The sequence below is a fragment of the Barbatula barbatula genome, assembly GCF_947034865.1.
Source record: "Barbatula barbatula genome assembly, chromosome: 19".
Taxonomy (NCBI): domain Eukaryota; kingdom Metazoa; phylum Chordata; class Actinopteri; order Cypriniformes; family Nemacheilidae; genus Barbatula; species Barbatula barbatula.
In genome coordinates this window covers 8,178,653-8,194,352 of record NC_136782.1, presented here as the reverse complement: position 1 = coordinate 8,194,352, position 15,700 = coordinate 8,178,653, and the positions used below count along the sequence as shown (strand labels likewise).

The 15,700-nt window shown below is 37.5% G+C and overlaps 1 protein-coding gene across 1 annotated transcript in view; it reads left to right on the top strand.

Annotated features, from left to right (window-relative positions):
* The window catches only part of gbe1b (glucan (1,4-alpha-), branching enzyme 1b), a 113,372-nt gene extending 100,086 nt beyond the window's left edge, over positions 1-13,286 (top strand). The window contains exons 15-16 of the mRNA XM_079481173.1: positions 810-927; positions 11,997-13,286. Of these exons, the coding sequence (XP_079337299.1) occupies positions 810-927; positions 11,997-12,059 (181 nt within the window). The 3' untranslated portion in view covers positions 12,060-13,286. The remainder of the gene's footprint in view (positions 1-809; positions 928-11,996) is intronic.
* Positions 13,287-15,700: the final 2,414 nt, after the last annotated feature.

The following is a 15,700-nucleotide window of genomic DNA, read 5'->3' as shown; positions in this document are numbered from 1 at the left end:
CGACAGCAGTCCTTAAATTGGCAAAGTTGTTCAGAATGAGGAGATCTATGGTTGATTTGAATAATTTGTGTGTGTGAGAACAATTTCTTAGGCATCAAAAAACGTTATGTCGCCGGTCGAGTTCAAATTTCTTAAAGACCTTCGGGACCATGAGACGATTAAGCCCGGCGAGTTTCGTTCTGATCGGCCTCCGTTAATCCGGTCTAATTTCATTAGCCGATGGTGGAATTTCTTTTTTTATATACACCAGTGTCCTTTTAGGGAGTCGTGGCACGTGACACAAAGACACACCATGCCAAATATGAGATCAATCGGCCAATCGAGCTTATTCCTATTATATCGCCACCGACCGCTGCCTGTTTTTTACTGTGACCCCGGACTGAGGGTCTACACCTATGTTCCAAGCCCCATGAAATCCAACTTTGTAAGGACAGTCTGCCGCTTCTCACTCACAGCCTGTAAGTACATTTTAATTTACGTAAGCTTTTTGTCGGTCGTACGATCACAAATGCGGAAATTGTTTTATATTTATGAGGCTGAACTACATCAGGAGCTGGATTCAGCCTCGTATACTCTGCCTGTTCTCCCCTGTAGTGTGAAGCTACATGAAAAAGTCAATATAAGTCATTATATTCAGTAACTTTGTGCCCGCTGGATGCATCTCTGTTAGGTCCTCACAAGGTCCTCATGTTGTTATATGCTAAAACTCTAAATAACGTATAATAAATATAAAGTAAGAGCCGTTATTTCGCAGTATTTACTTTCTTATTATGAGTTCTGTCTGCTTCCTTGACCACACGCTACTCCAGATACAAGATCAAACTGGACTCTGATGAAACCCACTATGGAGGTCATGGCAGACTGGACCACAGCACTGAGTTCTTCACCGAGCCGGTGGCTTTCAACGATCGGCCCAACTCTATGATGGTATGCACACAACACCATACATATGCCACACATAAAATCTACATGTATGTTTGCTGACCGTAGAGGAAAACCTGTTCAATTCTGTAAATGGGAAAATATAAAATATGTTATTATTGATAGCTGAAAGCTTTGACAGCCAACACCTTTAATGATCAGTTGTGTATGAGATGGGGTAGGGGGGTGCAGAAGTTCGTAAGTAGTGGGGCTTGACATTGGTATACATATACAATATGATATTCTTATACCACACATACAGAATTTGGTCTTGTTTTCCATTACCAGTATCAGCCAGTGGGGCAAGAAAATATTAATATCTCAGGTGACTTTGCTTCTCAAGTAAATATATCTTTGTTTAAAAATGCTTCTTTTTGCAGTGCACCATTTTCTGATAGTTGTTTCTTATACAGTAACTCCTATTACTTATAACTTACTTATGAACGAAATATCTTTTGTCATCACTAAATTACACTCCAATGCACAATACTGTACAAAAAATAACTACAACATTACATCCTGGGGGTTCTGTATACATTTTCATTTGAGTTTTTCCTTGTTTTGGTCGTGCATTAGTTCTTCTGAGAAATGTTTGAGCTACAAGAGCTTTGATGGAAGCTCAAGGCAAAACAGCGGTTTATTTGGAGAAGGATTTAGTGTTGCAACACAAGAATGTAAACATTGTAAGCTATGCATTACTGGAATATTATAAACACATTTTAGACCATGGAGTCACTACATAATGTTTCTGTTATTTGGGTGTCTTCTACTGCATGTATTACCAATATTAGGCCTTTAAAATGTAAGTCAAATGCAGCGTAAATTGGCAATAGTTAATGTATCTCTTCATCAGAACCATACTTCTCTCTGGGCTCCAGTTTACTTATTATTATGTATTCATAGGCTTTATTGAAATGATGTGCATAGCCTGATATTTAAATCCTACGTTTCAGGCGATAATTGATGATGCAAGTTTTCATTTATTACCTTCTTCTTCAGAACCTCCATTTTACTTCATTTCCCCACCTGCTGAAGATTTAATAAGATCCATCAAAATTCAAAAGCGAACTTTCTGTTTTGCTGACTTGTCCTGTTGTCAACATAATTTTGTAATTGTTAGGCCGAGCATGTTGGCCGATTCTGATCTTGTTTGGAAAAGCTGACAAAGATGTGTATAATTGATGTCGGTTGTCTTAGATATACACTTGTGTGATCGCTTGGGAAGTGTTTGGAATTGCTTTTTTCTGCGGACAACATAGTAACTCATTCTCTACAGTATATACAATGAAAGTATATGGTGACTGTGGGCTGTCAATTTTCATAAAGATCTATATAAAAGTCCATAAATCTGAGATGTTTACCATATCATCTAATAGCTTTGTTTGAGGAACATGGCTTCAGAAGACTTGGAATATATGTATGGACATCCCCTTTTCACCATATTCTTTCATTGAATAATATAAGGTCTGCTTCAAAATTCGTTCAAATATACTCTATTTGAGTTCCACAAAGGAACGTACGTTTCAACTGACGTTAAGAAATATAACTTCAAATATTACAAAACGATAATGCTTATTTCAAGCTTGTTTAATGCGCTTTCATGTTTTAAATGTGCAAGCTTTTTAAATGGGAATGGATTTTGATTGGCTCTCTTTGTTTGTGATCCTAACATAATAGTACACAATATTTTCATAGTTCGTGTTTTTGGTGTGAACGGGCCTTAAATGATGAGACCATTTTTGTCGGCGGCAGTATACAGCAAGATGCATATTAATGAAAAAGCACTCGAGAAAAATCAAGCCGTCCTTTGGTCTTTTCTAAAGCATGAAAACATTGGCTAATGAGATCAAAACAGTGGTTTTAGTAGTTTTATTATGTATGTCAGATTACATACTGTAGGAAAGCAGTTGTCATTTGTCATCATCTTATGTTGGCTCTTTGATATTATTCTTTTAAAGCTGCATTATTCATGAACTGTATTATTTTCATACTATCAAACTTATGTGCCTGCGGCATGAAGAGATCTCAAAGCAGGCTCGCTACAAGGCTGGCTCGACTGGGTGGGAAATCTTAAATTCTGCTTGGGCAGATACTGTATACAATCATAGTTCATTACATTCAGAATTTGTACACTTTGGTCCTGTGATTAAATTGATAGAAAATTATTTAATAGATAATACAAATACATTTTTTTTAATTGTCAGCTGGATATTTTTGGAGGAGCACAAAAATAATCTGGGGGTGCAATCCCCCCTAGATCCGGCCCTGTCTCAAAGCCTCCTGACAGATGACAGCAAGACACATCATTTCTTGACTCTACAATGATTTTTCTTAACATTTTAATATTCAGGACTGACTGTCAGATATTAACTCGAAAGAAAGTCATAACTAGTACTATTGCTTAAAAATCCAAGACAATGGGAATTCTTGATGTGTGCTATTAAGGGATTATAACTCTAGATTTGATTTTACCCGGTGGATGACAGAGGAGGTAAAAAGTGAACAGACATTACTTTAGAAGTATTCATTTATTTGTTGTGTTTGGTTGCGGTACTGTTGACAAAATAAGTAGGTTGATGTCTGAAAGTATATGAGAAGATATACATGACCTGGACTGTGAAATTGATAGTGGAATACATTAGTCTGAGACAAGTCAAATACATACAGTATTGATCCATATAATGCACATTTAAATCCCTCTGCTTGTGGCTATAGATCCAACAAGACGCTTCAATACCTTCATTTTATGATGCAAAAAAAGTGGGGGAAATCGGTTGAGATGTTAATGCAAAAATATATTTTTATTCTGTAGGTTTGAGAGGCAAAAAGTATAGTTTGTGCAACTAAAATCAAATCTTTTTTAAATTGCATTAAAAACTTCAGAAAACGAGATCTTAACATTATATGATTGCAACAAAATATCACAAGTAAACACAAAATAAGGATATTTAGATGTTTTAATGGGGGAAAAAGATCAAATAAGTCAGCTCTTTTTGCAGCGTTTGTATTCTTTCCTTTCATTAGATTCATTTTTGAGAGGAGGCTATGTTGTGAATTTTTGACTGCGTCTTCGCCCACGTGTAAAGTGCAATACGGCAGTTCTGCTGGAGACTTTGTGAACCCTGTACAAAAACTCCTCTTTTATCTCTGTAGAAAGCCCCAACTGTATTAAGACAGCCTTCATTAATTAAACTCCCAGAATTACACATTCCCTTTTTTCTTTCTTTGCAAGGCTTTATTAATTCAAACACCGTATTTCTCTCCCACCCACTTTCAAGCAAATGAAAAGTTTAGTGTAACAAGTGCGCGACCGCTTCCCGCTAGAGCATAAACGCAGACGTACAGTACACAGTGGTTGTGAGATCTTTCTCTGATTTCTGTCAGATAGTTCTCTCTTTCCACAGCTTCGGTCTGGTGTGTCTGCATAAGATAAAAATTAATCATTCTGATCGCTGGCAGGTGCCACGGTAAAGCCCCCTTATTTCTGCACGATTTTACTTTATGATTTATTTAATGGCCACGACTTCAAAGTCGACTCGTGTGTGTGTGTGTATGGGTGAATGTAAATTTTTCCCTCCGTCTTTTCTTGCCTTGCCTTTAATGGGTCCATCAGCTCGCCACCACGTTTCCATGAGTGACAACAAACTCTCATTTACTGTCTGAAGGCGTTGCGATGGCTGACGCGCGGAGCTCTTAAATTGACGTTTTCGGCAGAATCAGGTATTCAGCGGGATGACTGCGGACGCGCCGAGCAGAAGACGAGTGGAAAATTCCACCCTTTCACTTTGCAACGATGAACAAATATGAATTTCTTGCCCGGGCATAATTTGTTTAGGCTCTGTTTCCTAAAATGTACGTGTGAGGGGAATTGTTTACATTTTAGTTAGGCTATATTCATGAGATGCTAATTAATAATGCCAGCGAGTCGCTCTGTTTGTGGAGCTAACTAGGCTGCTTAGCTTTCCTTTGTCGAGAAACATGACATTTTATACATTAGCATATGAATAATGTCCAGCAGTGCTATTGCTGATTTCTTCACAGCATCGACTAGCATATGTAATATGTACTTTATTATTTAGCATCATCTAAATTCACTATAAAAGATTTAGCCTCGGCCAGCTTCTAGGGGGTCTAAGATGTTTGTATATATATAATGTATATACTTAATATATAGCTCTGTATATATAAACATACATACACTGAGGAAATTATAAACGTAAAACTTTAGTTTTTGCCCCCATTTTTCATGAGCAGAACTCATAGATCTAAGACTTTTTCTATGTACACAAAAGGCTTATTTCTCTTAAATATTGTCACAAATCTCTTTAAATCTGTGAGCACTTCACCTTTGCCGAGATAATCCATCGACCTCACAGTTGTGGCATATCAAGACGCTGATTAGACAGCACGGCACCCATTCAACTAAAGTGTTTATCTCTTTGAAACGCGACCGCAAGCCCTTATAACAGCCGGACATGTTGCTGGGGTTATCGTAACATTGTCCTCTGCAATTGTGGAGGTTTATTCCCATCTCCTTTAAAGCAGTCAGCATGTGTAAAGAGCATCGCCTGTATGACTTGTGAAAGAAAACGTTTTTCAATGCACTTTGTGAAATGTAACGCAAAATCAATGTGAGCTGATCAGTGTTGTGCCACATCAGGGGTAGAATCGACAATATTTTTTTTCTTTTCCCTGCATTCCCGTATTTTTTGCGCTTTTAAGAACGGATCAAACTGGCTTATTAACTCTAAGATTCCGCATCCGGAAAGTATTCACAGCGCTTCACTTTTTCCACATTTTGTCATGCTACAGCCTTATTCCAAAATGCATTCAATTCATTATTTTACGAACAATACCCCATAATGACAACGTGAAAGAAGTTTGTTTGAAATCTTTGAAAATGTATTAAAAATTGAAATCCAAAAAAGCACATGTACATGAGTATTCACAGCCTTTGCGATGACACTCAAAATTGAGTTCAGGTGCATCCTGTCTCCATCGATCTTCCTTGAGATGTTGGCTAGCATCCCCTTAAGGCTGGTTAACTTGAGTTGTTGCGGAAGCATGAACTACTCCCTGCAGGCTTGAAATATCCTGTAAGTTTGGGTATTTTTTTTAAATCTGCTGATTGCGTTGTTCCATCAGTTTATGCATTTTACTTTTTTGTGCCCCACTCTCGTGCTTCTTGAAGTCTGCCATTGTTAACACTATACAGTCAGTCACACACACAGCGCCTGCAGGTTAACGAAACGATGCATTCTAACCAATCAACGGCAATGCAAATGGCATCAAATCTCCGTAGCTAAAAAAAAGTTCATGTAAATTAAATACATTTCAACTATAACACAAACTTTAAAATTATTTTTGAAATATTAAATGAAAATGTTGAGTCAGAAGGCCCCTCGCCAGTGCAGGCCCCTGTGCATTAATGCGCCCTTATGCCTAACAATACATTCATCAATTAAACCATGTTGCACCAAAGTGTTTTAGCCAGCTGAAGTAATACCTGGTGCCCTTCTGAAACGACCAGCTGGTGGCGCTTGAGGACGCTTTGGAGGCGCGTTGGTTGCTGTGATTTGGAAAAGCAGCAACAGTTACTTGTAACTAGACCAATATTACAGAGTATAAAAGGCAGTAACCAGAGATGGGGTCAAGTCACATATGGTCAAGTCCAAGCAAGTCCCAAGTCTTAACCATCAAGTCTCAAGTCACAGTTTAGAAAAATCAAGCAAGTCAAGTCAGGGATTCCCCGTTAGCAAGTCATGTCCAGTCCTGATAAGTTTCAATTCAAATCGAGTCAAGTCGCAGTATTTGTAATATTTTTTTATAACATAATGAAAATCTACATAAATACATTTTAAGTGATGACCACTTGCCTATGTATGTGCTTAAGGTTTGGTTCCAGCAGTCACGCATTTTCATATGTTTACATAGACACAGAAATTGATTTACTTGTATCTGACAGAATGTAAGACTTAAGAATTTATACAGGCTATGAACCTTATAAACTAAGTATTGTGTCTGAAAATCGGCCTATTATATGTTTTATATATTTGATGCTGTAATACTTCATTAACATCTTGTGATGGGAATCTCGGATCATTTTATTGACTTCGATTAATCGTAATGTACGGATCATATTCATTTCGGGCAAAATATAAATAAAATGTATGTTAATATAGCCCAGTGATGAAGTTATGATGCTTAATCGTCATCTCTGCGGTGGACCCGCAATATGCACGTTTCATCCGTAATATATAATCTGATAATATTTATTTCTTTTCTATTTGAACCGGTTTCATTATTTTACAAAACAAAACGTTTTTTTGTCATTGTGAGTGTACACAAAAAAAATGTAGACACTTAACAGATTCTAACGATTAAATTATTTCTGTCAGTAAGAGTATTTTAAGTGCAAGTGATGGTACCGGCGCGTCCATGTCAGCCTGTCATACAATATAAGCGAGCTGCTATTCAGCTCCCACAGGCAGTCAAGACAAACACATGAAAATTTGCGTATTTAATATCGACATTTGCCTACATGTGATATAGAGAAGCCCCTTCATTTTAAGACATTAAAATTCGGTCTCCGTCACTGTTATAGCCAAATTCCCCAATACATCTACTTATGAGATGAGATGTAGGCCCATCAGTGATGATTGATGATCACATTTCTAATAATAAAAACCAAGCAGGTGTACATTAATACAAACATTTTCAAGAATGTGAAATTTTCGTCAGATTGACATTAAAAAGATTTACACAATGGTTTAAAGCCTGCTTGTGTGTCATGAATGAGGCCCATGGTTTCTTTTTTACTTTATTTGCAGAAAATGAAAACTGGAGAACAGGTCAAAACAACCGAACGGTTGCTCTTTATTTTTCTATGAAGTTCATATTCACTTTAAGCAATAAAACAGTAATATTTGTACATGCATTTAGGAAAAGGAAAGAAAATTTAAGTGATAACCTGGATTTTATCACAGTTTTCATGTGTATTGTTATGCTTTCGGTCTTTCACATTGCTTTTAAGATGATCTTATGTCACTCCTTAGGTTTTATATTTGCCACGAATATTTGGCGTTTAAATCTGTTATTAAAACTAGTTGTTAATTGATTCACAGCCCAACTTTAAACCTTAAATAAACTGATTTAATGGCATACTGTTGGATGTAAAGCTTCTTCAAACAGTTTGTTTTCGCCCTCGATCTCTTTATCCACTCGCCATAAATCTGTATCCAGCTGAATTTTCTCTCTACGCTTCAGTCGAGAAGCACTTGAAAAGCAGGGACGAGATGAGAGACAGGTGTGCGAGTTTAGCTGGCGAGAGTGTTCGCCTGAGACCTACAGAACATGAGTTTTAGGGCGAGAAAGAGACGTGCATTGTTTTGGAGTGTTCTTGTTTTAAGGTTACACAATGCGCACATCTCCCACCCGAGCATCTCCCGAGGACACCTGAACCGAGCATGTTTTGACGCATGATTCAGCTCACAGGAGCTCTCCTCTTTGCATCACAATGCTGACGCGCTCTAGCGCCGTGACCAAAGGCTCTTCTGCATCCTCTTTGAAACTCTGGACCTCACAAACCAGCGGTCGGATTTTGGGATTCAACAAGGGAGAAATCCTCGTTCCGTTCATCTTCTGTTTGTTGATGCGTCAGACTGCAGGCTCTATACCTTTCGCACGCTTTTCAGATGCTCTTTCATGCTGATCACAAAGAGACCTTATAATGATGTACTGTCCTTGAAGTCAAACACATCTCAGCTGGGTTTCTCCTTGTTGAATATTAACGTAAGCACAATAAACCACATGTGCCGTCAAACACCTGTTATCCTGCTTTATAACAAGCCTTGACAAGTTGTAGTAGTTTGAGCATCTTCCAAAAAGTGGTTTTGAATATTTCATATATCGGTTTGGAATACAGGAGACACTTAAGCCACATTTAAAATGGATGAATGCTACTGCATTAGACATCCAACCAAGCACAGTCTACACTCAAAAGCCATTTTTACAATTGCGTTCGGTCAGTTGGACCCAGAGTCAATTCACAGGTGTAGTTCATCACAAAAAGATGAACATGTTTCAGTACGTTTGACGAGTCTCCAGATACTTTTGTCTCCGTTTTATCAAGCTTAATAATATAAACGCTAATCTTCTTTGTGAAATGCTTGTTGTCATGGCAACACAAAGTCCCGCCTTTCGGTAAAAGGAGCCAATCGATAAAGACTGATGATTTCCACAGAGGCTCGTGAGGATTTGTGGAAGTGACTTGCCAGTTGACATGTAGTATTAGTGAGTCGTGGTTAATCGCTATTTTATACTTGTTTTGATGTCTGACAACAGAAACGGGTATCTGTCAGTTTATTGACTTGAAAGTGCCAAAACAAGTCTGACTCTGAACGTGAATGTGATGCGATGACAATTATGCTAAATAGTATGACTAGGATCAATTTTGAATCGAATCGTGACCCTTAGAATCAAGTTGAATCGTATCATGAGGTACCGAAATAAAAGTCAAGAAAAATCGTTTAAATAACCTTTTCCAAATCATCACAAGTGTAAACTTTAGTAAGCATAGGCCCTGTTTCACTGACGTAAGGCGTAAGGCTAGTCACAGACTGAAATGAATGTGTGAGCTGTCTTAAATAACTTAAAATATAATTTTCTTAAAATATATCTGTGCCATTGTTTTGCCTCAAGATGCACAACAGTAATGCATTCTAAAGCATTTTTATAAAAGCCACATAAATATCTTAATTCAACTAAGGCATAGTCCTGGCTTTAGCTTGGCAGTAAACCTGTAGTAACCACACATTTACTATAGTCTCACCACAATAACCATAGTTTAACTGTAGTATCTCTAGTACAATTATTGTGATACAAGTGCTTCCAAAAACACAGTTACTACAGTTGTACTATAAAAAACCCATGAACAAAGGGTTTTATTGACTGCAGATTTTAAGTGTGGATGAAGTTTCCAAATATGTATACAGTTTGCATATATACTGTGTGTTTTTGTATACCTTACTGGCCAAAAGTGATGTCCAACTTTTAAAGATTGACGCAATAGCTTATAAGCCATTGAATGCTTATGAATTTCCTTATACTGTATGCTATTGAGCTTTTTGTTTATCTATGCATTTTGTTGTGTATTGAACTAAAACCTGTATTCCCTTTCAGCTGTGGTTTGCCAAATAATTTTGTCCAATTCATATATTACAGTTTTTTCAACCAAACAAGGTTGAAAATATTTGTATTAAAAGCAAATATTGTCCGCCAGACATCACTTTTGGCCACTGCTGTATACCTGTATTACACAATGGTCCCTTACAAATTAAGCAAATGCTTAAAAGCGATTAATAGTAATCGTATCTTCATGAAGAACTTGAAACCTTCATCCTCATTTTGTATTCTAGGTGGCGCCTGCGTTTAATCCGGCGAGTCTATATTCACAAATCAGAATGTAATTTAAGGTGATCACATTCTAATAATGAGGTGCATATTGCATTGGTGGCAATAATCAACTTGTGTGTGGCGCGCTGTGATAATGACATTAGAGATCTCTGCTGTTCTTTGTTAGACGATTAATCCACCATTTGTCACCATTGTTTTGCGAGACCCTGGAAAGTAAACGTTGTTGACACACGGAGCCTTCGACGCAGCAGTGGCTTTTGTCTAGCCAGGTGCGACATTTCATTGCGTATCGCTTTCTCTCTCTCTCCCGGCTCGGTCTCTCTCTACTGAGTCAGTTTAATTAGTCACCAATGGATGTTGTCAGTGTTGTGACGCGAGTTGTTTGGCTCCCACGGTGATGCGCCGGTGTAGGAATTCAACATGTTCAGAGTTGCCTGTTGGGTGAGGGAGATATTGAGATGCGAATCCATGAGTTGAGGCAGTGAGTTTAGATTTCGACAGTGTCGGGGGGAGGGAGCGGGATGCTTTGTGAACAAGCATCTTCCTAAAGCCTGTAGAGAATTAGTGCAGAAGAGAAACATGTTACTGTGGAGCGCAGGATGGAGAAAGTTTGGAGAGAACTGAAATGTTGCTTCTGTGATGAGAATGTTTGAGCACTTTAATGTGCATTTGAAAGACAAAAGCGTTACATGTCTGTGCTTTATGCTTCATTTAACAGCTTGAGTAGTTTATCTTTAGCAGATATTTCTTCTTTGAAGTAAACCTTGGCTTTTTTATGTAAGAATTAATGTAAATGTAAATGAACTGTGCTTATCGTGACACTTCCGGCTGCTTGAGTTGGTTTTGAATCATATTCTAAATGTTTCTCGGATATCGAAATTAAAGGCTCAATGAAATGTTCTGATGAATGTAATTCTCTTTTCTGTGCTGACATATTTCCTATAAAAATAAGAAGCCAGGATGGACATTTTGAAAACATTGTTCTGCCGTTGCCAGTTTGGAGGTCTCTCCTAAGCAGATGATGTCATCAAAAGTTATTTTTTCATTTTCCCAGAATTTTTTATTTTATTTTCTTCTTTTGCCCCGGATGACATTTTTTTATTGTATACAGAATATACTGTAGCATGAATGTGTGCTCAAGGTAACTAACCGTTTCAGCGGGAACAACATAAATGTTATGTGGCCTAAACTTAATTTTAGTTTTAATTTAATATTATACAATAAAATATAATATATACAAATTTATAATAAATACATTAAATATAGAATAAATTATAACCAAACATAGACCGGAAGTTAACTTCGGGTCAGGTGTGTGTCCCTGAAGAAACAGTCTTCACATAAAAGCCCAAAAGTGGGGGTCTTTCCTTCTTTGTTAAAATAGAATAAATTAGACAAAGAATTTGTTAAATATGGATTTTATTCTTTTAGTTTCTATATAATCAGAACAATGCTGCCTGTATCTCCTAAACCATTCACGCGATTTTGATCACAAGTTGAAGCTTTTGATCTCAAGTTGTATTAAGGTGTAACTTTTGCTATTTGCTATATTCTCCAGTTCTTCACACTTTCTCTTATGCATTGTTTTAAAATGTGTTACACTGCCTGAAACAAATTCCGAGTCTCTTTGATCTTTTTCTGTCTGTGGTTCTTCCACTCAGGTTTACATTCCCTGCAGAACCGCTATTGTTCTGGCCAACGAGGAAATCGATTACTGCGACTGAAAACACTGTCAGCGATTCACAGCGAGATGAGAAACCAGCACACGTCTGTGACTCGGCTTGCCTCCACACTGCATTTGCCACCATCCCATAAAATTGTAAATGCAAATTGTAATTTTGATTTAACAATGAGTTTGTTGAAGTTTACCCAGCTAGCCATCAAATCTCAACCCTCTGTAAATGATAATACAAACCTGTCATTGTGGAACACATAACACATTTAAACGAGATAATCATACATTTAACATGGCTAAAATTAGACTTAAATGAATTCCTGAGTTGACTATGCACTATTGTTTGCTTAATAACACTCGGCAGTGTTAAAAACAAGCAAACTGAATGTATTCCTTTAAGTGAAATGTTGGTATCACTTAATGCAGATTTGACTTTGCTCAGTATTATAAGCAATACATGTTAGCATTGTATTAAAATGACAATATACATTTGTGATCTACTCTTATTTAATTAAAACACGAGAAAAGCACTTTTTGACATTCTGTGTGTGTGATTTAGGATGGCCTTAGGATGGAAGTTTCTTGTCAGTTTTGGCTTTTACTTAGGACAAAAGAAAGTTAGATTAATATATTTTGAATATGGTTAAACTCACTGTGTAAAATCATAGCTTGTCAGAAAAAAAGTATAACTTAGATGCTGTGTTATTCAGTGCCTTTAAAAGTTTCACTCATAGCCAATATTAGACTTGATAATAATGTATAATAATCATACATTTGTGTTCAGTCAGAAGACAATCGTGTCAGACAGTGTGATAAATGTCTTTGGATTACAGGCCATGTTGTTTTTCCTCAACAGCTTTATTGCAGATCTGTAGTCATTGTATGAAAATCCATCAGCATTATTATAATCCTTTAAGCTGATCGCCTATCATTTTAAGACCAACCTGCTTTTCCTTTAGCCCTAAGAGAACCCCCAGGAAACCGGATGCCTGGACAGATGCAATTACCCCAATCTGCCTGTTCAGAAACGGCTTTCCATGAAGCAATTTTCACTCATTTGACACAATTTGGCAATCTAGTAGTTATGTTTATAATTTAGGGTTACACATCATTTTTTTCCTTAGAAAAATAATATGAAAACATTAAAGGAAATGGATGTCTTAGAGGTCCCCCGTTGATGTTCACCGCATGTGTTTGTGTGCCGTGTACAATACTGTGTGCCATTTCTGTGGTGAAATCGTGTATACTAACCAAAAATAAAGTACTTCTACAAAGGAAACATGATGCTGGTTCTTGGCACGTTTGAGGATTAGTGGAAAAAAATTAAAACTTACATAAAGTTTTTACTTTTAACATATACCGTTTAAGACAAAGTCTGAGTTTAAAGGTCCAATTTTTAAAAATTTTGGCTCCCTCCCTTTAGAAGCACTAATGTGGCTGACAGAGAACTAAGATGTTATCACGTTTTCACTTCTTTGCCAAAGGAGATATAAGAAGACCCCTGTAGATAGAAATAACTCATTCTAAGGTAATAAAAACATAACGCTTTATTATGTAAGGTCTTTATACACCTCTGAATACATAGCTATGTATATTATATTGTATTTCTGTCAATAGATCAGATTTTTGAATTACGGTTAAAAACGTAAAGTTACAAATTAACAAGAAAGAAATAACTTATATTATGCAAATTTGCAAGAAAATAAAATAATTTTACAGTGTATATCTCTCGCTCCAGCTGACAGTAAATTTCTGGTTTTTACAGGTTTATTTTCCATTGTACCAAGTCAGTGAAGTACAAATTCATAAGTGAGATCCGCCTATAAGTTTAAAGTCATGAAACTGTCAGCCCTAGTTTGAAAGAATATTGAAGTGTTTGTTATAAATGATTTATCTGTACACTCATTATTTCAAAAAGGCCTGGGGGTGGGACTATACTGACTTTCAAATGACCAGTCTTCAACTCAATTCCTGAAGGACGAAATCAAGCCCACTTCATATTCAGCTAAGCCACGTGCAATGCTCCACACGATGAATAGCTATTCCATTATGAAACGATTAGTACACAGTATTTTACCTTGTTCTTTTATTCTTATTTTTACAGGCTGTTTATCTTGAATCAAATGATGATTTATCTCATGTACAGTACCTGGTTGGATTGGTTCAAGGCCTCCATGAAAGAAGTGGAATGCAAGAGAATGGCATAAATACTTCAAGTGTCATGTTGCAAAAAAATCTGCTCTTTTATTAGTAAACGTCTTGCCTACTCAGAAGAATGCTACTTGTATTGCTTTTAAGGTATCTCTTCCATTTAATCGGGATGCATGGGCCTTTTCCAGTCATTGATCTATAAAAATAAATTGGCACTGAGAGCCTATCAGGCTTAATGCACTGATTGTGTACAGAGTTGTTTTAAAGAGGCTTTGTCACTGACATATTTATCATTGAATTGAACAAATCAAGTCTCCAAAGTGCTCGAAAAAGACAACAAACCACATCCTCAATGATTCACTTGTTCAAGGCGTTGGATTCCTTCATAAAAGAAAGACTTGCAAACAAGTTTTATGCTACGTTCCAGACAACTCGGATTTAGGATATTTCCCACAGCACACCTGTAAATAAACGTCACGTGACCCACAAGATATGTCATGTGTGTCAGTGAAAACCAGCCCAATATCCCAAAATCGAATCATGAGATTTTGAGCACAAAGTTTGATTTCGGACATCATTTCAAAACGATGTCAATCTTTGACATGGACTCACTCAGACAGTATTTGAGATATGACGATTATATTTTCGCAGAATGTTCTTTACATTGTGTTGTAGGCCTATATGGTTTTACGTAGACGAATTTATCTGGGTTGTCTGGGTCGCGTGTGACGTCACGACCAAGATGCTTCCGGTGAGATGAGCGTGGTGCTGTGAAAACATAAAACCAACACGAGTATGGAAAAAGAGCCTCAATGCTCAAAGTCATACTGTATGTGTTCGAAACAGCATGAGAGCGAGCAAAAAAAGGATCTTTGAGCAAACTATCGCTTCAACCGCTCGGTCGTGGTTTATCTCAAGTTCCAACCCAAAGTAGCCTAAACATTCAAATTCCAGAGCCATCGGTCCAACGCAAGTTGCGAACACCTCGTTTATGTAACCAGAAGGGCTTCAAAACAATCACTTTGCGCATTGCTAAAAGCTTCGAGAGGTCCACTTTGCATAAATATCTGCCTCTCGAACAAGGGCCGTTGTGAATTTGAAGGAGGACTTTGGGCTTAATCGCACCTTTCATCCTGACCAATGGCGTTTTCATTATAGTTCTTGAATTGAACGTGTTAATCTAACCGGGGGAAGTCAGCGGGAGCTTTGGGACTGCTTTGTTTCGGCCGTTTTTTCAGCTAATCAAGTCTTCGCCTCGCCATTAATCACCTCCGTGACGGCGAGCCGAGGAGGCAGGCGTTGAAATCAAGAGCGACTGACTCAGGGAGGCTTTGACCTCAGACTCCTCCGCAAGGGCGCGGATATGCGGACGATGCTCACGTTCTTTTTACACTTCTTTTATTCCGCCTCGTCCTTCCTCTCCTCTCGTCTGTCTCCGTTCACCGATACATCACGCGCATCATCCGCTTTCATCAGCTCATTGGTGCTTCGGTGATATATGTGTCGCCTTTAATGTACTTTAGTACGGGAGAATGTGTC